At 35.1% G+C, this 24491-nt stretch overlaps 1 protein-coding gene across 2 annotated transcripts in view; it reads right to left on the reverse strand.

Moving 5' to 3' along the window:
* Positions 1 to 24491, reverse strand: part of SNX29 (sorting nexin 29) — a 103921-nt gene that overhangs the window by 40123 nt on the left and 39307 nt on the right. For both annotated transcript variants that reach the window (XR_005827833.1, XM_040593847.1), the window contains exons 14-16: positions 18535 to 18617; positions 14242 to 14348; positions 1033 to 1149 (exon numbers count right to left, since the gene is read on the reverse strand). Coding sequence is in view for 1 of the 2 variants with exons in the window: in XM_040593847.1 (XP_040449781.1) it covers positions 1033 to 1149; positions 14242 to 14348; positions 18535 to 18617 (307 nt within the window). In the remaining variant the exon portion in view is untranslated. The remainder of the gene's footprint in view (positions 1 to 1032; positions 1150 to 14241; positions 14349 to 18534; positions 18618 to 24491) is intronic.

A 24491-nucleotide genomic window follows, 5' to 3' on the forward strand; every position in this document is an offset into this window, starting at 1 on the left:
TAAATTACATACTATTTTAATAATATATTGCTAAGAACCTGGCTGATATTTTCAAACAAGTCCAAGGGGGATCAAATATTCACATCCCACAATTTTTGACAGTTACACACTTTACCAATTTTCAAAGGTCTAATTAAGGTCTATTAAGTAACAGATAACACTTTCAGCATAGAATTTTGTTTACTAACATAGAAATAAAGTATATCCACTTCTGAGGATAATGCAAAAGTCTTTAGGACTGTATTCAACTTACACTTTCATTTTGGACAGTAGCAACAAATAACAACTAGCATTTAGCTAACCCTTAAAAATATAGTATCACTTCCACTTCTTAAGTAGTTTCAGGAAGTCATTTTCTCTCAGTATCTGATACATTTAAATATCATATCAATATCTAACTACTGGATTAGAATATGGAGATAAATGGTTAAAAGCAAATTCTCTAAACAGGGACATACAGCCAAAAATCTCCCAGTAAAAAAGTACAGCTACAATATGCATGTGATTGATTTATCAGTTGTCATCTCTTAGCACAATAATGTGATTGTTTCCATCTAAAAGGCTGAAAATTATAGGTGAAATCCTGCTTCACTAATGCACACAGAACTGTCATCAGCCTCTTTACATAGACATTGTGAGAAAATAGGCCTGAATGCTTCCAGTGCAAACAGAAAAGTTAGGAGCAATACCACGTAATCATATGAACAAAAAACTATCAAAATACACTGCTCTCATATGATGGACAAGTAATAGGAACATTCTTGACTCCTGTTTCCTCCCTGTTCATTTCTGAATTTCAACCCAATCTTTCCTTTTAACACAAAAAGCCAAAGTGAAGCAATAGGTGGTAGAAAACAATTGTATTGTCTGAATATATTTATGTTACATTCAACTCTGCTAAAGAGAATCAAACACTATCAAAAATACCAAGTAAGGTGTTCTTGACCGATGTGTTTGTAGCTGTTATTTCTTAATTTCATCACGAGTAATGGTTTTGGGCTTATTCCAAAATGGCAAGAAACAAACACTTACCGGCCCTCTCAAATCAATTAGTTCTTGTCTCATCTGGGACACAAGAGCTTCTTTAGCCATCAGAGCACGATGCAGCCTTTCATTGAATTCAATCAGTTCCCCATGCATTTCAGCTACCTGAAAAACAAAGCTAAGAGATAATTGTGCTCTAAACTGAAAAAACCCACACTACGGAATTTCTAAATTGTGTATCACCCTTTATTTATATTTTTTTTATTATTTTACCATACTCTCCAAGTAGTTCATCTCATTGCTAATGCATTAGTTTGAGCTGACCATTAAGAACTGACAGCTACAATAATTTTGACTCATGCCTTGAAACGTAGATACTGATACTGAATTCAACAGGACAAAATACAACTCAACGTCCAATTTTATTCCTATCAGAGGAGATCCTATGGCAACCTATTCTAACAAAACACCTACTAACTTCTGTTCTCCGTTTAATTCTTTGATGAACTCAGCACACAACAGTCATAAACTAATCACAGTATTTTGAACTGGGAATAAACCAAAATGCACAAACTGCATTAAACGTTGTCAATAATTCATGAGTAATATGTTCTGCACTCTTACTTGGGAGTTTTAATAGGACTGGAGCTAGAAGTCCACTCATCAAAGGGTGTCAAAGGAATATAAATACCACAGTTATGCTGTGGCACAAGCTGCTATGCACAGGAAAACAGTGTGGCCTCAAGCATGGCCTCTGTGGACATCAAATCTAGCTACATCTGTGCTCTCCATTTGAGAATCAAAGTGTCAATAAAGTACCAATTGATGCATAATGTTTATGGAAGTAAACAGGGCTGGATGAACGTCAAGGATGAAAAGTATACCATTTTACAGAGCAAACTATGTTTAAGTTGGGTCCCTGCCAAGAGAAGCAAGAAACATTAAAACTCAAATCAAGGTTAAAGATGACATTGAGCTCTTGAATTTTTCTTACACAGAAGTGTAAGCCTACAACTTATGGGAGAACTTCGAAAGGACAAGGGTTCCCAAACAGCAAAGATCTAAATAGTAGTAGTAGTATGTTATCATCAAGAGAATGCAATGGGGAAACTTGCAAAAATGAGGAGCAAAGCTAAAATAAACTTAAAATCTGCATTAAGCAAGATTTTTAGCTACTCCTATCAGAACCATTATACTGTAAAATTGAATTAAAGTTTCAATTATGATGGATGATCTATCAGTATATAATATACCTGGCAAGGGAGCTGTCTTGAAGGGATAATGCCACTTGTAGCCTTATAGCACAGAAATTTGAGCCAAAAAAGGGTTTGTAGAATTATTTTCTAGAGAAAAGAAAGATACTGCAGAAAACCCCATTGTTGGAAGGTTCCAAGAAAATCCTCCCTATATGACTCCTGTATTAAAGAAAAGGATACTGATGAGGGCCACTATCAGAGGTAAAGAACCAGATGAGCAGTCCCAGGACAGAGCAAGAAAAGCTACAGTTTTAACAGGAGTATTCAGATGAAACCAGCAGCAGTGACTGGTTGGCCCCTCTAATGGGCATAGCAGGCTACCACAACAATATTGTTAAACAGGTTTTTCAGGTTACAGCAGCTCTTGAAATGCCTCCTCCTATGGCCATCCAAAGTTAGAACAGTAGAGGTAATGGTGTAACATTATGAAAGCACAAATGAACAAGATGAATATCAATAAACTACCCTCAAGCACAGCACAGGGACTTGGACTACTGCCAAATCTCTTGAGAGTTCACAGTTCCCCTGCTGGAGGCACTTCACTGCTATCTATGAATTTCATGCTTTCCTTTTTTTGAATTACCAACATGTCTTCTCTCTCTTCCCCTGGGAAATTCCCCAAAACAAAGCAGTTTAATTCAATTTGTTTAATTTAGTACTTGCTTTTACTTTAGTGCTTTGTTCCAGAAAACCTGTATCCTACACATAATCAAACAGAAATAACAGCTTCACTTTGACAAGCTAGGAGCTGACATCATTGATAAAAATTTTAAAAATATATATATATACTTGAGTTGAACTTAAGTATTCTTTTCCAATTTCTTTCTGTATAAGAGATAGTCCTTCAAATCCAGTAATTCATCGGTGTGGCAATTACACAAAAAGAGCTAAACTAAGCCTAGATATGAATTGTCTAGACCGGTATCTCTCATTAATTCTGAATTTACAAACGATTCTGAAATGCTTAGCAAATTACAAGCTAAAAACCAGTAAAAGTAATTGAACTAAAACCCAACTTTCCTTGCAATGGGACAATAAAAAGTACAAAAGTTAAAGATTTCACAGAGAGATTATTTAAACCCAAATAGACAAACATATTTGTTTGCCTGATTACATAACCAGTTTTAGATTAATATTGATGCTTTATCTTACACATTGCAATACAAAAAGCTTGTAACATGTCTGAATTACCCACTTAGTTGCACCCCTCACTTTCTGAAGTCCAAAGGTTTAACATAGTATTAATATAGTTTCAACAATCAAAAGCTTTTATTATTATTATTATTTATAGGGTACTAAAAGCAGCTTTAATTTACTGTTTCTCGTTTTTTCTTGTCAAGCATTTCTGTTGCACTTAATTCCATTAGAGAAAACAACTTACCAGCCTCATAATTACTCTTTTCTGCCACCTCCTGATAAAAATCAGAACATTAGGGTTCCCATGTTATCAATTAATGGCACTATATATTCATATCTTAATCGTTCATTCAACATCATCCTTGATAACAAAGGTTCTTTGACTTCACTTGTTAAGAATTAGTAAGCTCATTTTGTGAAAAGAAAAAAAAAAAAGATACCTAAATCTGTATGAACTTCTGCATTATGACTAACGTAGTAGGTGCCACTTAGCAAGCAGCTTGGCTTCACAAATTTCAAAGAGTTATGCACCAAACAAAACTGTCAACTTCACTAGAGAAATAATGTCATTAACTCTGTATATATTATTTTCCATACTAGCTTAACCAATCATTTCAATTCAAAGTGAGGGGTGTAATATTTAAGAATATCATAAGCCCATCTCTGATTCAGGTTAATATTAGCAGGTCATTGTTAATTACAGAGAGCCCGGGCTGGGAGGCAGAACCTCCTTGTATTTCATATACAAAAAGATGCAGTACACTACTAGTTGCAAATGCACAGAGAAAGTGATTGATTGGTTATCAAAAGCAATATACAAATTTATGAATGGATGCAAAACTCAGAAGTTGACATATTTGAAATCATGTTTGATTTTCCAGTGCCTTTCTCTAAAAGAACAAAATCCAATCTGATGTAATATCTAACTCTTTTCTTTCCCTCTAATTTGGATGTCCTTGAAATAACTTTCTACTTGCAGACTCAATTAATATGTAAATTCAACAGCTCTCTCAAAACACTGGAAGTAACATAAAAATTTGTAAGTGTCCCTAGCAAAGTTAAATAATAAAAAAAAAAAAATTAACAGCAAATAAAACAGCAGATCACTTGCTATATATTATCAAAAGGACAAATTGGCAAGGATGTTACTTGTGAAAATCACTTTTATTAGTAATTAAGCTAATTCAACACTTCTTCTTGTCAAACTAAAATGTATTACCATCACAGCAAACCAAAAGGAGCAATGAGATATACTTCTGAATAGCAATAGGTTCCTCTAACTTTTCCTGCATCAAGGTCTGCTAAAAACAATAAAGAGGTCTCCTTATAATTACATCCTTTCAGTTATATTTTATGTTGCCACATCTTCCTTTATTCATTCCACTCTAAAGCTTAAGCAACAACTTTCCCTATTGGGACTTCAGTTATCTTTACAGTTGTTTTTCTTCATGAAAATATGTTTAAAGCAGAAAAATTAAGTACAAATGAGGTAAGTTTCCTTTGACCAGATGATCATCGAGATTTCATCCTGGTCATATCAGAAAGCATGCTTAAAGAGCCTAAACCCTCATCATGAAGGGAAAGTGAGGCTAATGTAAAATATGGAGATTCCACACTAACAGAACTCTAAAGACCTATTGTCAAAAGAAAGTCTAAGTCTACTCCTCTGCCTGATAGCACAGCAGCTATGTTGTCCAGCATGACGGCATTTAAGAGGTACCTCCAGAGAAGTGACAAAGGTAAATACCACTTAACGTTCCACAGCAAAATACTAAGCTGTTAACTTCAAAAATAGAATCACGGAACAGTTTGGGTTGGAAGAGACCTTAAAGATCACGTAGTCCCAACCCCCCTGCCACAGGCAGGGACACCTCCCCCCAGCCCAGGCTGCTCCCAGCCCCATCCAGCCTGGCCTTGGGCACTGCCAGGGATGGGGCACCCACAGCTGCTCTGGGCAGCCTGGGCCAGCGTCTCACCACCCTCACAGTGAAGAATTTCTTCCTATGTTTAATCTAAATCTACCCCTTGTCCTGTTGCTTCCCACCCTTGCAAAAAGCCCCTCTCCAGCTTTCCTGCCGGCCCCCTGAGGCACTGGAAGGTGCTGTAAGGTCCCCCCGGAGCCTCCTCTGCTCCAGGCTGAACCACCCCAACTCTCTCAGCCTGGCTTCACAGGAGAGCTGCTCCAGCCCTCTCATCGTCTTCATGGCCTCCTCTGGGCTCGCTCCAGCAGGCCCGTGTCCTCCTCATGGTGGGGCCCCAGAGCTGAATGCAGCACTTCAGGCAGGGTCCCACCAGAGCAGAGCAAAGGGGGAGAATCACCCCCCTCAGCCTGCTGGCCACACTGCTTTTGATACAGCCCCGGGTTCGGCTGGCTTTCTGGGCTGCAAGCGTGCACTGCTGGGTCATGTTGAGCTTCTTGTCAACCAACACCCACAAGTCTTTCTCCTCAGGGAGAGGAGAAACACGCTAGGAATGTTTCACCAAGCATATGATACAATCTGTCTTAGAATGACATGGTTTTAGAGTAGAGAAACAGACTTCTGACAACTGGCAACAAGAAAAAAATAGTAAGTTTTTTTCAAGGTTGTTTGAGTGGAACTCAGGTTTTCTTTAATATAATTTCCACCTAAAATTCATAAATGTTTTTGCACAAGCCACATCTGAATTAATGGCTTTTTGTCGGGTATACACATCTTTCCTCAATTGTCACAATATGAAAAAAAATGCGTGTCCCAAGAAATTCTAGACAGAACTGAAAACTGCTTCCATTTGCTCTCAGTGGAAGCACCGAGAAGGAAGGTATACTTTTCCCATGAGGATGCCCTTTTTCAAAAATCAACATACTTCTACATTTTTCACCAGAAATAAAGCCAAAGGTCTTCATAAAAAGAGCAGGTATCCTACTAAATACTAGTAATTTCATTTTTCTGTAAGTAAAAAAACAGTAAAACTCAAAATGACAGACAGTTCAGGCAAAACTATTGATATAGCTGTTACAGAAGGATAGAGATTTAATCTTAAGAACTTACAGTTCTTTAAACTTAAGAACTTATAAGTAGTCATGCATCCTAGGTTCGAACAGTTAGTGTTAAGGTACCTCGTTAGTTTGAAACTAATCTTTGTATACTTGTAAGCAATAAATTCAGGTTCTAACAAAGAGGTAGCCCTGGAGGATGAAGGAAAACCAGCCCAAGGTCAGTGATTCCAGGGCAAGAAACAGTAAGAGACCAAGATAACCTGGTTTAAGATGATATATTGGGACTACAAAGGAGAACTCTAGCCAAACTCAACAAAGGAGAACTCAACTGAATAAAGGAGCAGGTGAATTTGCAGACCCTGAGACAACCAAAGACCCCTGCTCTGGACAATTGCCATGTATGAGGGGGAGTGGGAATATTGTAATTTGTTTTGGGTAATCTCATAAATATTTATGTCTTTTTCTGTGAAATTTGTTGAATATGTATACATTTACTGCATAAAAAGAGCTACCTGAGAGAAGGAAGCTATGCACATTACGTGGAGCGATCCCCTGTGCATTCAGCACTGCAATAAAGAATGCCTGCTTCATAATGCTACCTTGGTGTTAAGGAGTTTCATATTCCTGATTTCGGTGACATAACCGTAAAATGCTTAGTCATTGCTTTCTTTTTCAAAACTTCTATTTTGTATTCTTGATATTCCATCTGCAAGCAAGTTACTTGGTTCAAGGCACACTGAAGGTCCATTTAAGAGTAAGGTTGGGTTTTGGTTGTTTTGGTTTGTTGGGCTTTTGATGTGTAGATTCTTCTTTGGTTGGTTTTTTACTATAGCTATATAAGGTAAACACAAGTCACAATTCATCAAAACCAACAAGAAGAAAATAAGCTGTAGCTTTCAATTCAAAATACATTGGAAACTGTGCACATCAGATGAACTACATATTAATGCTTGCAATATTTCACAGGTTTTGTCAATTGCTCACAGTCACCAAGACTAATCCTGACATACAAAAGAGCACTAACAGAACAGGAAAAAACACTACTCTGACAGGACCTGTGCCTGGCCACAGAAATTGAAAGTAACCAGAAAAAGCAAAATCAGATACACAGGATAATGAGTTTAATAAGCTTTAATAAGAGGGGTAAAAATGACTATGTTTCTACCTGCTGCATCCTTTCATGTATCCTCACAGCAAAAGCCAAACCCAAGACAAAAGTTCTAACCAATAAAGAACTACACAAATCTCTAAACAACACCATTAACTTTTGCTAGATCTTTTTAGCTTCCCATTTCACACCTAGAGGAAAGTTTCACCTCATCTACTGTGCTGAGACAGCTGTTCTGAATTGCAACTCATTATCCCTTTACCAGGATTATTTTCATGAGCTAACAGAAAATAGTTCGAATGTGCAACCAGCATTCATAAGATAATCTGACATAAGCAATGAAGTACAGAGACACAGTTATTATCAGGAGACCACTTTTCATATACATTCCATAGCCCAACTCCAAGAGAACAAGAATTGGAGCTAAATTAGCTTTATTATTGGATACTAAAAAGCATGGACTCAAAAAAAGTAATTTTGCATGCCACAAAATATCTAGTGTAAATAACTTTGATGATTCAAATTTTTTCAAAAGAAATGTTGGCAGACTAATTTTTACCTAGCACTAGACCAGGTATTAACTGTCCTCCCATAACTTGCTCAAATACAACAAAACCAAACTGGCACAAGTTTTTATGTTATAGCTACACAAATGCAGTTGTGGTTCCACACCTCATCCAAACCAACTGGAGCTCAGCTGACTTGACAGTGTACAGATCCAGTATTTATTAAAGACTGTGGAGCCACAAAAGCATAACAGAAATGTTTCTTTTCTTGGTCATCACAGTTTTATCCTTGTTATCCACCATACACTGTGTTCGGATTGCAATTATAAAAAGACTTCCAGCACCATCAGCCAACACCTTTCGGACCCCAGTAGTCCCCCTCCTGGGAGAGGGCTACTTAAAGTCACATCAATCTGTGCTTCACTATTCCAGATACTAATTTGCTGTCACTTTGCCCTTGCTAGTTAACTCTCTGTTACTAAGCTGCTAACCATCCTTTTTTCTTTTAAATCATGATAGATTAACATAGTTAGGTAACATATTCAGCAGTTGTTGCCATCCTCTAGAGGCACCTTGGTGTTTGCTGTGTCCAAGGTTTTACAATAAGGAAATCTTCAGCAGTGACCAAAAAATACTGCTGCTCTTCATGTTCATTCATTTTGGTAGACTGTCAGATGAGTAAAGTGATCTGGATGAAAGAAAATATGTAAAAAAATAAAAAAACCTGACCAATGCGTACATTAACAAATGGATCACTGTTAAAGTGCATGGTGATTCATGAGCGCATCATTCTTGCCACAGAAAACAAAACACTTCATCTTACTCAGCCAGGACCAGTCTGTCAATGAGAGAGATGCTATACACATCATTCAGCAAACTATGTATTACATTTCAAGAGGTGCACAAAAAATAATTCTTGTCAGCTGACTTTTTCTAGTACTATTGCACTTACTAACTAAAACTGTGCATTGCACACCCTTGGGAGTAAACAGCTTATCAGAGTTGGGAGGGTGGTCATTTGGACATAAATTCTTACTGAGAAAATAAATACATACATATATAAAAGCATATTTCACAATTATGAAATAAGATAAATTCTTTTAAGAAATACAAAAAAAGTCTATCCTTGTACCAAGGTGTACTGCCCAGATGAAAACACATCTCACTGTATTTCAGTAATAGTTAAATTGACAAAAGCTACAGAAGGGCTTCCACAGAAAAAGTGCTGGCCAATTTACTAGTTTAAGACATGTTTTCTATAATGACTTCAAACACAGCTAACATCTAGTAACAAAGCTGCATGCCAAGCTAAGACCTTTAAATAAGAAAATAATAATTTCCAGAATATCATTGTCTGCTGATGCACTGATGTCATTTGCCTGCTGAATGAAATCTCATGCTGAATGCAAGCATGCTAATAAAGTCAATGTCAGTAAACAGTATGACTGACTCAAGAGATACAAACAAAAGAGATCAAACTTGCAGTGTTTCTTCAATGCTAACAAGAGCCAAAGATTTTTTTTGTTTGTTTCACAAAAGCCTGTTTTTCAATCGTGTCCTCTGAGAAAATGTTAAATCTAAGCAAGCAAGCACTATTATTTAATAATTTTATTTGTACACACTTTACTATCTAGGAGAAAAAAAAATCCATGTCTTTACAGAATCCTGTCCAAGAAACAAAACTTACCTTCATTGATTTCCAATAAAAAGGGTCATGCAGTTCAATGAAATGGTGCTCAGAGAAGTCTTCAACTACATTATTTAATATTTCAGAGTTTTTCTTAAAGAAAGGGTTCTTTTTATTCCTGTCTTAGAATGTCATTTACAGGTAAGAGCACATACTGTTAATATAGTGGAAGGTTCTAGGTTTACCAATACTTTGTAGAATCACTTGGGGATCACAAGTAATAAAAGAAGAAATCAAAATTATTATTAGAAGAAAAGCATGAGAAGAAAAGTGACAAGCAGTGAAATAATTCTTCTTAGAGGTGTTTTCATTTTTTAAGCAGGTAACTAAGTTGCTCTGTGGCTGTCACAGCCTTTTCACACAATCATTTCATGCTGAAGAATAAGTAGCACTTTATGCAGACATTACCAAAATTGCTATAATGTCAAAATTCCCCATTTCAGGACCTCAGTTCAGGACATAGTAAGGAAATTGCAGTATATTGTTACGCTAAACTGAGAGACAATTCTCCAAAGATGCTGAGACTTTTTGGCAAAGCTTTTAGTGATTTAAGGTACCTTCTCTGACCAGATAGCTTACTATTTTGAGATGGGATTCTGTAACAATAAAACCCCAAACCCATGCACTGCATCATGAACAAAGCCATATCCTTACATTTGAAAATCTTCCAATATTTAGAAACTTTCTTTAATTATCTGATAGGATACTACTCAAAAAATAAATCTGAGCAAAATTAATTTACAATCTATCTCCAGACTTTTTAAGACCTAAAGGCTTCTTTTGAACTTCCATTTACTAACAATGACAGCAGCACAAAGAACCTTAAAGAAAGTCACACAACTGCTTTTCACATACTATGCTATCTCCTTACTCCATTATATGTGAAAGGAATAAAATTCATCAAAAGGCGTTTAGAAAAGCCACCTACCCAACAAAAGTGATACACGGCATAATTGGTTCTTTTTGTGTAATTGCTGGCTCAAAACCAATCCTCAACACAACTTGAAGTCATTTGAGAAGAAATGAAACTAAGGACATTAAAGTCGAAAATCTAGAAGGCAGTCTGAGTAAAAATAATCAGTAACATGGCCAATGAATTACTTGTTCAACAAGAAAGAGGCCATGAAAATTCATGAAGTGAAACTCTCCAGAATGGTGAAAGCTTGGCTTAATACCCAAAATTACCTTTCATAGATATTGTTTCAAATGCTTGAAACAATTCAACTTTTCAGAAGAGCTGCATAATTTTTCAGGAATTTTTAAAACATTAAACTTAACCTTTTTGACAGATGGCAGATCTCATGAATATCTAATATTCAGAAATAAACGTTCAACTCTAATCTACTGAGTGTACTTATTTGAACAAAGTGATTCACATTTTGAGTTCACATGACCAACATTTGCACCTTCCATGTAAGAAAACTAATTTCCCAACCTCATATACCAAATGCTCAGAAATTATTTTGTCAGGCCTAAAAATACAGTAGTACACCTACCACATAAAAAGGTAACTCTATGAGCTTTCCTATGAGTAGGAAAAGGTACAAGAGCATTTTCAAGGTCATTAAAAAGCTAACTGCAGGTTTCTATGGAACTTAAAACCTGAACAATTCCTAGTTAATTTATGTAGAAAAATTCCAGCTCCTATAAATGTTTCTTGTACAGGCTTCTACATGGAAAATCTTAGAGAGCTGGAAAGGGTCTTTCCTTTTTTTAACTGTTTTTCTCCAACATTCCTGTAAGAGTAAGTGTTTCTGCAGAACAACAAGGGATTAACATACTGTGATACAAGTTTCAGTACATCAAAAGCCTGTTACTCCAGCAGAGGAGCTAGTCTCCTTATTCCCTAGTTTGACAAGAACAGTCTATTCCAGGAAACTGAAAATTCAGTGTCATTGATTGAGTCTTTAACAGAACTCTCTCGTAATACTACTTAGTACATCGTGAGCATAACCTACAATTTAACTTTGATGAAATGCAGGTTAAAGTCCATCACTAAAATTACTCTTTATAAAAAGTACAAAATCATCAAAGACTGAAACTGCAAAGAAAGTTTAAGTCTTGTTCTCTCTAGATACCTTTACTAGTTCATTACAGCCACAAAGAGAAAGCACAGAGCAACTGGAAACAGTATCTTACAGGTAACAATCTGACCACAATTAAATTTTGTCAGAAAATTTACAAACACTACAATTGTTTCAGGTTTTTTGTCAGTTTTGCTTCATTTAAAATCCTTCTTGATATCAGGTCTAACACGTCAGCAAGTTTTTAGTAATTGTTTGAGCTTAGATGCAATGCAAACTATGAAGAACTGCTACAAGGCAAACTATGAAGAATTTGTCTCTCCCTTGGTGCATAACACAGGAAAACGGTGATGTTACTCTGACAAACCTTCATAAGCAGGACAAAGCAAAGAAACATATTTTACCTTACATACAAACTTATGCTAACAATGGATAGCAATGGACCAAAACATAACTTCTGATTACTTGAAGCACACTTTATTATTCATGGCTTGAGAGTTGTAGAATTCAACCTACTTTCTCTTCGAAAACAAACAGCATTCAAATCCCAAAGAATATGAAATCGGAAAATGTGGGAATTGCTAGAGGTATCCAAAGACCTATCAATACCCCAACAAGTTTCGAGTTGGAGGTTAGAAGAAATTGTGGTAGCTAAATAGACGTTCCACTAAGGAAATAGAACATTACATAATACTAGAAACATTTTTACAAAAAAATCTGCATAATTTTGTTTTAAGCATAACAAGTTTCTTTACTCCTTCAGAATTCTTAGTTGCAACTTTTCTCCATCCACTTGGTTAAACCAACTGATTTACAGATCATTATTAAATAACTTTGGTAAATACAAACTTTTTTACAAATATGGTAAGAAACTAAAAGTTTCTTCACTATTATGAACAAAATCATTTTCAATGCAAAAGCAGGAGGAAAAAAAATATCTCTACTCATCAGAACTTTTTTGTCTTTTTTTTCTCTTGACAGCGAGTCATTTTTCTATGGGGAGACTTCGATATCCTGATCAGCTAACAAGAAACTCAAGGGAAACTTTGTCTTCAGTAGAAATAGTTTAATAGTCACAAAGTAACAGTTACTAAATGCTTAAAGTCTGAACATTTTTCAGACCAAATTCTAGCTGAATGGAACTGCCAGAATGGCATTCAAAAGTGGTATCTATCCTAGTCCTCAATCTGGAACACCACGCAGGCTAACATTTGAAAGTAACACTTCACATCTTCATTTGCAGAGAGAAAAAGTAGTAATGACTTTTGTTAAATACATCTGAATTGTTATGGGAATTAAATGCTATTTTGAGTACGTGAAGATACTGTTACAGACTAGTGAGACTCAGATGCACACTTCCTCTTTGGAATGTGATTTGCAACAAGGTTTTGCAGTGGTTGTATCCACTGTTGTGTCATCAGTGCTAGTGCTAACACTGTCTTCCACAAATTCAGAAGTGTTAGCAACAAATTTCTGAACATGCAGAACAAACTTAGTAGAACTAAGGAGGATGCTTTTAAAGCTGAAAGATAGTTTACCTGTGTTCTTAATTAAGATATTCTTTTGATAGGTACAGAACAGAGGAAAGGAGTCAGAAGAACCCAACCAAAGGTATGCATTAGGGAGGGAATTAGTTTCACATGGTCCTATGAGAAAAGGATAACCAAGTATGAATGTTTTAGAAGAACTGTATTAATCTCTTTGATGCATGACCTGCATTTTTAGTCATCTTCATGTTAATCAGTTAATATGAGTATCCAATTTCAGAGTATTTTGGGCAAGAGAAAGACATAGATAATTGTTTTACTTTTTATAAAAATGTTCATTTAATATTTAATAGGAGATATGGGTATTAGATATTAAATTTCATTACTTTTGTCTGGAAAATCATTTGTATTTAAATATAGGATGAAACCCTAATCTTTCTTTTTTTTTCCTTTTATGAATTTTACATTAGTCTTAAAAGTGAATCTTGCATGAAGAACTTTTTCTAACATGGTCATATCAACAGAACTAGTAGATTCCATCATCCATGTCCATACTGCAGTATTCAATAAGCTACACAGTAAAGCAATATAAAAATGAAGCACAGCTTGGCAATCAGAAAACAGTATGAAAGCACAGAAAAAGCTACGGATTTGAGTATGTCCTCGGTTCAAAGCTCAACTGACAAAACAGCAATGCCTGTAATAATGTACTGTACCTTGTACATGAAACCTGTTGTCTGTGATGCTTCCAACTTCACCACCATCACTCACAACCTTAAGGAACTTTTATTTATTAACATCTTCATTTTAATATCGAACTATAAACATGTTCCCTCATTAGAAAAAGTATTTTTAATTATCTGAGTTGCTTTAAACATGCTATGAAATTAAATGAACAAATCTGTATTTTAACCACAGAAGCCTGAAAATCAAATCTTTCATTGTTTTCTTTTTAAAGCTAAAATCAGACTTCTCAATATCAACAAAAATATCAACTAAGCAAAGAAACTATTTACAGCTTCAAATGTTATGTTACAATTATGATTCCATAAAATTTGTGCAGTACAAACTTTACCTCAATCAATTTTCTTTCATAAGAGCTGGCTAGTTCCTCATTGTTTTCTACTTGCTTTTGCTCTGGAATAGTAAATTCACCATCAGTGCTCCAAATGTTTGACAGAACTAAAACAAAAAAGACACCTCAAATTAAAAGGTTAAATTACATAAATATCTAAGACAAGCTATTTAGAAGTAATAGCTCTAAAAGAAACAGTTATTAGAAGTATCAAAACAGGATGAACTATTAAACAGTGTTACAAGTGCTAAAATACAAATGCTGCAGGGAGCTTTCCCATAAGCAATATTTAGACAGGAACTCTCAACAGAAAAAAATGCAAACTCAAAGCATTTGGTTGTTCTGTGACTACAGCTACCTAATATATTTAGATAGTTAACTGCAGTTCCTCCCCAAAGCCTTTGAAAAATATGACTATGTTTCAATCTTAGGTCTTTTTTTCTATTTCTCTTCCAAAATACCACTTCATATTACTTGTACAGACTACTTACATATCATAAAAATTACAGAAAATAGGGCTGAGAATGGACATTCCATACCTCATCTAGTATTTCATGGTTTTGCATAAAGCAGAATCAGCTGTAGTTATTTCATTCCTGGCAGTTAATTGTCTAATTTATTCCTAGAAACCTCCAATAATGGAGATTTCATGCTTCCCTGCACAATCTATTTAAATTTAAGTATTATTCTCAGAAAGATTTTCTTGATAGCTAATCAAACTTCCTTCACCTGCCATTTAAGCCCATTACTTCTTTTCTTATTCTCAGTGAATGAGAACTACAGTTTATTCTATTCCTGTTCCTAGTTCTCATTTATGTATTTGATGAACACTTTAAGACATATTCTAAGTCTCCTCTTTTCCAAGTAACACAAAGTCCAATTCAACTTCTCCTCACAGATCATGAATTTCTAAAAAAAAAAGTTAGCATATATAAAGTAAAGAAGCCCTAATAAAAAAGATGTTTAACAAATACTTTAACCATTTTTCAAAATCTAAACTATATATACAACAACTATAAGGTAGATAGAAAAGACACCATAATTCATCTGACTAAATACTCTTGAGCATGGGAAGTGACTTTTGCTTCGAATAAGAATATATATATTCAGAAGTTTACTATTATTTTAAGTGAATTTTGAAGCTATTTTAAGAGCTATTTATTGTAAAACTTGCTCAAATTTCTTCAGCTGAAAACTTCCAAGACCAGCATTTTCACATACATAACATTATTGTACCTAAGCAGATCTGAAAAATGGTACACATCCAACTCCTGCTGGTGGCTGAGAAATCAGCATGCTCATTTAATAAATTCTTAAATACCAACATCATTTGTATATGCTCAGTCTGTTGCAGTGATCAGTCATTTTGAAAGCTGCTATGACATTCTGAAATAGACACAGTTCTGACTTCTGGGCAATTTATTTATAATCACATTTGCTGAGCGTTTTGGGGGGGTTTTAAGTCACTGCAAGGCGAAGTATTATGCTGAGTTTCATTTATCAGCTTAGGAAACTGTTTAAAAGTCATACTGAACAGCATCTGAGCTGACTATTTTAGCAAACAGATTCTTCTCTATTTGTAGTCATAAAAATAACAGCAAAACCTCAATTTACTTTTACTTTCGAAATAGTTTCACAGAAAGTTTAAACACAGTGTTCTAAAATCTACAATGCATTTAAGACTTTTGTTTTGATACCATCTGGAAGAAGATTAAGCATTGTTGAAATTACTCATTGTAACACAGGGCAGCATTGAAGTTAGTATTTAACAGTTTACACTGCCCTGATGAAGACAATTTCCGAACATTACAGCAAGAGGAAAATTAATTTTTCCAGATTTAAACAGATCAGAACTCTATGTCCCTGTCTGCATGCAAGGCTGAAAGTCAAGAACCTTAACATATGAGCATGTAAATTAGTATATAAGAAACCAAGAAGAATTTTAACTTAAAATGACAAAAGCAGAGAAAACACTAACTTCTTAATCTTTATTTTCTTCACAAAATTGTCATAATCTCAGAACAGAGTAATAAAACAGGTCTTGTAAATATACTCTGTAATCCTTCTAAGCATGTAAGGTAACTAAAAACAAAATTACTTAAGGCAAATTGTTACAGTCACTTTTAAGTTATACCACAATTGGAATTCAATAATTTGCCTTAAGTTACACAACGATATATGTACTGAAAAGTACAAATACCTCTTTGTAATAATTCCAATATTTTTAATTACGGAGGCTCCCATCTGAAAAATATGAATGCCTACAATAAGACATTGCAAGTCATGTATATAAACCACGGGTGCAAGTTTCTATAAATCTTGTAAAAGAAAAAAGTTTTTTTTGTTTCACTCCCCTTTTTTCATGTGTATCTAAACATATTAGTTCTCAGGGATTATTTACACGCTTAAGTATGTTTTTGAGTCAGAGGCCCCAGTACTACTAAAAATTTCACATAAATCACCAAGAGCAGCTAAGAGGAAAAAAATACTCGTTTTATAAAAATATGTGTGAAGTTAGAATGTAAGAAAAATTACCACACATAGTGCATGTAGCTGAAAATTATTCCAGTCACCAATGATAAGTGTTACAGAAAATTACTGTGGATTGATTAAATATCCTTTGAGCATAAAGCATACATGTATGTATTCATTTTTAGAAATGTTGGTACTGTTCCATCCCCCTTTTTCATCTATAAAATCTGACCATCCTACTCAGTTTCTATTCTTATCACTCACTAATTTGCATAATTTTAACATGGCAGAATATAGCTTGCCTTGGAATTTTTTTTTCTTTTCCTATAATTACACTCATCATGGAAACTGTCAGTATCTAATGAAGGATAATTTCTGCTATTATAAGAAGCTTAAGCGATGGTTTTCGTGAATAATTCTTAATATGAATCACTACACTCCAGCAAAGTCGGAAGTAAAAACATGTGTTCTCACTAACAAAAATCTTTTCAAGGATGAATGAAGTTTCTAAACTACAGAAAAGTATAGTAACTAGCCCTTAAGAGCAGAAAAAAATATAGTATTCAATTCATACAGCCAGTTATATGACCACAATATTGACAATTAATTTTTTTTTTTTTTAAATAGACAAACAATACTAATTTCTGAAAAGCCACCTCATCTCTCAAAACATCTTCTGTAGTCAGTGGAAATACAGGTCCTACCAGATGAGTCACAATCAGGACTCCAATTAATCCTGTTATGGACACCTCATCACCACAGAAAAAAAACAGGTAACACTGCTGGTAACTTAACTTGTTATCTTTCAGATACATAAAATAAAATAAAAAAAATCTGCTTATTAGTCAGAGCAACTTAGCAAAGAAAGTGAAACGTCTTATCTTAAACAGACTATTTCAAACAGTCCGCAAACACTGATCTCCAAAACAAGACTAACGGTATAATTTAGAGATACTAAATTTTCTCTCCTCAAAATTATTACTTCTCTGTTTCAATAACACACTAAATTCCAGGTTATTTTATAAATTACATTTTAATCTGATCCTTTTTTTTCAATAAGAAACTTTCCAGAAAAAGCTACGCCCACCTAATCTACCAGAAAATATTCTGTAAAAGTACAAAAATGTACATCAGTATTTTTCTAAAAAGGAAAGATATCAAATATGTTACTTTCTCTATTGGGAGATATTACTCTACCATAGTTGGAAGCAATGAATAGGGCTTGTAATTATCTCTCGCTAGCCCCACTTTCATGTAAATGATTTCATTTGTTTTGGTGAAGACTCAGTAAGGAAAGCAAACATTTCTTCATTGTTTCCACTCAGCAGTAATCTGATAGTATGCCATCCCATAACATTAATTTTTTTTGTTACTAATCTGCATTACAAAACTGTTCACACAACAGCACACAGCCCAGTTAGAGATGCATTAGGGACAGCTCCCAAACATAACTGTCAGCTTTTCAGATGCTGATATTTTCCAGCAGGGGGAGGGGTGATGACATACTGGGTAGCATGTGGAAGTATGAATGATGTCCCCAGCCCCACTAGATTGTTTTGTGTAGCTGAAGTGTTGATTACGGACCAGGGCTTGCACAGGATTGTGTGGCTGGTCATCTGCACACATCCACTCCAGGATCAATCTTGTAAACCATAGCATGCCTGTTCACTGGTTTTCTTATATTGTCAGTTTTGATACAAGTCTAGGAGTCACTTCCATCATTTGGTTACTATACCTATGCTTCCAATAAACTCTGTCTCAATGGTAACACAAACCCTGTGCATGGATTTATTATTTTTGTTTCCTTCATTTTAATCTTACCTTCCACTGTTTGACCTTCTCTTCTGAGCATTTGGACAGCTCCTACATACTTCTTAAGCTGCACTTTTAGCACCTCATTTTCTCTATTGATAAAAAGAACAGAATAAACAAATATTACTGTTCTCTCAAAATAGATGAAAGCCCCTTTCAATGTAAACAAACATACTATCTGTAACAACAAGCTTTATCTAAGTTGTGTCATCAAGATGAAAAAAACAGTGACTTACACATTAAACAATACATCAACAGCAGAGACCCGGAAAACTAGTTTTCCAGGGCCACAAACACATCAGTAAAACAGATTATCCCATAATCAAAAACTTTTCATTAATTGATGGCAGAAAAATGATGCAGTCTTATCTAAATCAACAGTCGATCAAAAAAATAAGGATGGGATACTAGAGAAGGAAATTCAGAATGGCCAGTATAAAATTAGATAATAATTTTATTAGTTGTCCAAGTATTTAATGTCAAGCAAGTAAAAATTCAGCTTTAGAAACAGACTTTATCGTTGTTAAGAAAATACCAGTACTTCAGCAACATTATTCAAGGTTAGAATTTTCCACATACCATTTCTAAATGAAAACCGTAAGAGAAGAAATTAAGTTAGTCTCTTCAACTGTTATATTTCAGTGCCTGTATCACTTTTCTTTGGAATGTACAAGTATTTAAACCAGGTACTACCACAGCTCCACCTAACAACATGAAGCACTTCAGTTTATATTTGCAGGGGAGGAGGAGGCAGGAAATAAAAAGGATTCTAACCAATTGAATTTTAAGTAAAGCTAACAAATTGCATGTCTGAAAATCCAATTATCTGCCTAAGCCCATGCAGTTAACCAAGCATGACAGAAGTGTTTATACAGAAGAAACATAAAATGTGTTGCAAAAGAGTGAATTCAGACAACTTTTAGTAGTCTTCAAGAAAATACCAGAGTAGAAATACATAGGTGCTACAGATGCAGCACGTAACACAACAAACCTGCAACTGGTAAGAGAGAATGGGCAGGTCAAAATCACACCAGAGGAGCAGCAGAAGCTCTAGGAATTATGAAAGGCTAAATATGTAACAGATTACAGAAAGCTGTAAGCAGATTATACACAAAAAGGTATGCATTTCATTTACAGGAATGTATTTCAGAAACACATACAAATATGTTTGATGGTCCTTATTATACAATATATATACACACACACACAAAATATACATATTATATATATATATATATACACACACCAAAATGAACTGCTGCTGTTAGCAACGCCACGTTTACATATTAAAGCCCTAGACTGGTACTATATTCATATTTTTATGAATTTCAAATTAGTTTTCTGAACTACCTAACCTCAATTTTATTCAGTCCTTTATCCAATCTTAGTAGGAGATTGCTAAATAATTGAGAAGAAACTATTGATTACCCAACTATCAAATTTTAACAAACTCCTTGATGATGTTATGCATTTTGTAATATTTTTCATTTCCTAGAGTATGAAGAAAAAGTCAGTTTTTCCACCAGAGATGGACACTGATATTCAGATTAAGGAAAAAAAATTCAGAAACACAGTTTAATTCTATATACTGTACCAAAACAAGCCCAAATAATTCATTCATGAAAAAAAAAAAAAATGTATGACAGCTAGACAAAAAGATTTCTCACCAGAAGCATAAATATGCCTGCACAGAAATAACTGTATACAATGACAATATATTAAGCATTCTCATAAAATAATCACATACCATATCATTTCTACATTTGAGAACAGACCAGTGCCTTCTGTCTGTACTGAGACAGCATTAAAAAAAAAAAAAAAATCCAAACCATTTGTTACTATTGTGCCTATCGACTTAAAATTGTTACAGTACAGATGAACTTCAGAGAGACTTTAACTCACTTAAGGTTTTTGATTCAAGACAAATTCAAAAATTCAAAGCAGGATACTATGCCCCAGTCACAATTTTCTAATGTCTCTTTATCATCTTATTATTTCTCATTCTTTCATTACTACTATTTAGCTAGATTTCAAAGAGGGCCCATCCTGATATACATTAATTTATAGAGCTCTTTTTATCAGGGCATGTTTAAAAAAATTTTTTCTTCAAATATTCATGAATGGTACAAGCCACAGAACACCTCAGCAACAATAAACTTGCTTATTTTTTGGAAAGCTATCTGGAATGACAAGGTATGATCAATTATATAATAAATCTAAGTTGTCAAATACCTTCAATTCCCTGCATAATTTTGAAGCAAAAATAATTACACTTCCTCTCAATTCTATTATTTTAAAATTAGCATTTAAGGAAATCCTGCCTAAAAGAAAATCAAACTACTGGAAGAATGGTAATTTTTTTTCCATACACCTAACTTCTATGTATGGAACGAATGAAAACATATCATGCAATACTACTGATAAATGCATATCCTCACCCACAAGTTAATTCATGCCAGGAAAACTAGCAACTGTTCCCTAAGGACTCTCATATCGAGAGGATAAATGTAACAGGATAACAAGCAGCATGTTCTCACATCAAAGCGAGGACAACATGGAAGAGAGCTGCTATTCATATGCAACACTGCAGTGGAACAGCCCCCCAGCTGGGACTTCTGCTGTACTCTTGGAGAAGGACCAAGGGCCCACAAGTTGAGATCTCCCCCACCTTCCTTGTGCTATAGCATCCCTTTCAAAAACCATGGGGAGACAAGGGGAACTGAAGGAGATTCATTATTTTCCAGTAATGCTCACAAAGTTTCTGTGGATAGTCCTGCTTACTGACGCATGTATACATACACCAAACACACATATATATATATACACCAAGCACAGTTAAAGTCTACTATGCAAGTCAATTAAATACATCTTATGTTCGTCAAAATAAGATTTCTGGCTGTTAATACAAATGAATACTAGTAAGAAAGTGTTTTATAAAAGCTGACTTCCAAAAATTTTATTTAAAAAAGAATATACCTTTAAGTTATGATTTTTGTTGCAGAGCAAGAGCCCTTATAGGACTTATTTTCCTACACCTTAACAGGGCAGAGGGGGAAGCCAACACATCACACAATTGCTTCTTGAAAAAGATACAAAAATTCCTCTAGGGCTTCTGTAAAATCAGAATCGTAAAAAAAAAGAATTTGAAAAAAGAGTACTTTCTCATGTATCTCAACTATAGTGGCGTGAAGAATATTGTAATTAAGTTTCTGGCACAAACATCAGATACTAACAAGTGCTTTCTGTGGAGCTTACTCTTAAAAACATCTTATTTCTAAATTCAGGCTTACAAAACAAACAAAAAAAACCACAAAACCCAACAGATGTCTATGTCTTGATCAAAACTATAAAGGTAATTAATTGAAATAAAAAGTGTGCTCCAAGAATATGTAGAATCTATACACAGAGGTTGGTTTAGATGACTTCCAGAGATATCCTTCAACCCAAATTATCTTATGATACTGCTATGAGGTGGTGCAAGATCACAGTTCATTGTAATCATATATACCCTAAATGAAATCAGGAAAATGAGAACTATTAGTCATAGAAGTGGAAGTTGAACTATATACAATATAATGTGATTATAGTATAAAAACAATCTCTGAAAAAAACTGTAACAACAAATAACTTAACTGCTTGTCATGGGCAAAAGGCACTGCAGCTGAGTGATAGCGGCACAGTTGGTTCTTTGGTTCAGCCACAGTGCATGTCACTGGGGTTGAAGTAGCTGCAATGTCTGTCACTTTGTCATCAGACCCAGAAACCTTCTCTTCCCCTTGAGGGTACTGAACAGTGTTGAACAGGGCTCAGTAGGCATGGGCCAGGCCCCAGCACGTTGCAGCAATTTGTGTCTGTCTGGAATTCCCAGGGTGACACCATACATTATCCAAATATTTTACTAGTTTTTCCAGATTCTGCACTTGTTCACGGGTGAAAATCCAAAACACTGGAGGCAATCATTGTCCTAGGCACTTGCCCATACTATCCTACACACCATGCCACTCACAACTATCCAGCCTTGGGGCAGATCTCTGGGTGGTATTCTTAAATAGTTGTTTAACCCTAAACAAGACCTAGAACACATTCAGGAGACATAGCAATAGGAACACGCCTGTTTGAACATCCCAGGGATGTTCAGAATTCTCAAGGGCTATTGTAACCAGCCTGGCGGAGAAGGGGAAGATGGAAGAAGGTATTTCCCCCATAAACTGGCTGTCCAAGGAGAAAAGGTAGAGTGTCATTATTAAGAGTTTCCAAGAGATGGTTCCCAAAGTACAGATGACAGCAATGCTGAGTATAAACACCAGATTAGTATCTTGACCAGTAATTTCATCATAAGCTAGTATTAACACAGTACAGCAAAATGATAACTTCAATCCAGCCCCCAGAAGTGATACAGAGCACAACAGGGAACACATAGAGCAAGTAAGCGTTACATAATGCAACTCTGAGAGCAAATAAATCAACACTATGACCAAAAACTATTAATACAATGAATGCTTATAAAAAAACCTGTTTTAACACGCTTTGGTCAGATCTGTCACCTCAACCCTTCGTGCCCAGTGTTGGGCACCAAAAAAGACTGTTCTGTTGTGGTTTAGTCCAGCAGACAGCTAAACACTCCCCCAGTGGGATGGGAGGGATAATTAGAAAAAAGTTAAAACTCATGGGTTGAGATAAAGGCAGTTTAAGACAGAAAAGGAAGGGAAAATAATAGTAATGATAAAACAATACAAAACAAAAGTGATGTACAATGCAATTGCTCACCACCCGCCAACCAATGCGCAGCCAGTTCCTGAGCACTGGGCCCCAGCCAGCTAACTCCCCTCAGTTTTTATATACTCAGTATGACATAATATGTTATGGAATATCCTTTGGCCAGTTTGGGTCTGCTGTCCCAGATGTGTCTCCTCGCAACCTTTTCTGCCCCTCAGCCTCCTAGCTGGTGCAGTGGTGTGAGAAGCTGATAAGTTGTTGACTTGGTGTAAGCACTGCTCAGCAACAACTAAAACATCAGTATGTTATCAACATTACTCTCATCCTAAATCCAAAACACAGCTCTATACCAGCTACTAGGAAGAAAATTAACTCTATCCTAGCCGAAACCAGGATAAACACTGTATGTTCAATAAACTGGGAACTATTCTCATGATAGCTTTACAACATAGACATTCAAATCTAAATTATGGAAGAATTCTATCTTAGCATTGATATCATACCTAAAAAAGTAAAAAATGATTCTGTGGATAAGAAATATGAGGAAGTTGTTACCTCACAAAATAATGTATCTGACTTTTTATAAAATTTTTTTGTAACTTGTGACATGTCACGTCAACAACTAAATAAGCAGGAAGGAAAAAAAAAATCACTGAATATAGGAATATTCAAATTAGTTTTCACAAGCAGGGACAAGAGATATTTTTTCCTCTCTCTAAGAAGCTTATTAAGGTTAAGTGATGTAATCATTTCAAGATGCACAACACATCATTTCACTCATCACTGAAGCGCTATGGCTCTGAATGAAGTGTTGTACAACAGATTAATATAAAATACTAAATCCAAAAGCAATGTGGCTTAAATAACACCGACATTAGGTAAGAGGAGGCTGATTAGGTTACAGAATCTTCAGTAAACAGAAGGTACATAGAAGTGTAAGATAAAGCACCATCAAATTCTCATCCCCCATTTCCCTACACAGTGCATTATCATCTTCTCTTCCTGTCTGCTTTCCTTGCTACAAAGCCTGTCCTTTGTAAAATGTTTTCCTCCAACATTTCTGAATCTAAGAATATGCAATCTGAGATTATGCAATTTCACAGTCAACTTCAATAAATTTCTTTGCCTTGCAAAGGAATGTAATAGTATTCCATATAAAAAAAAAAAGAATCTCAATTAAAAAAAGTCAGCACTGCCAAGAAGTCATTGCCACAGTATGTCCATGCAATCTGAGAAAGGCTCATTGACAA

This window comes from Falco naumanni, chromosome 4 (assembly GCF_017639655.2).
Source record: "Falco naumanni isolate bFalNau1 chromosome 4, bFalNau1.pat, whole genome shotgun sequence".
Lineage (NCBI taxonomy): Eukaryota > Metazoa > Chordata > Aves > Falconiformes > Falconidae > Falco > Falco naumanni.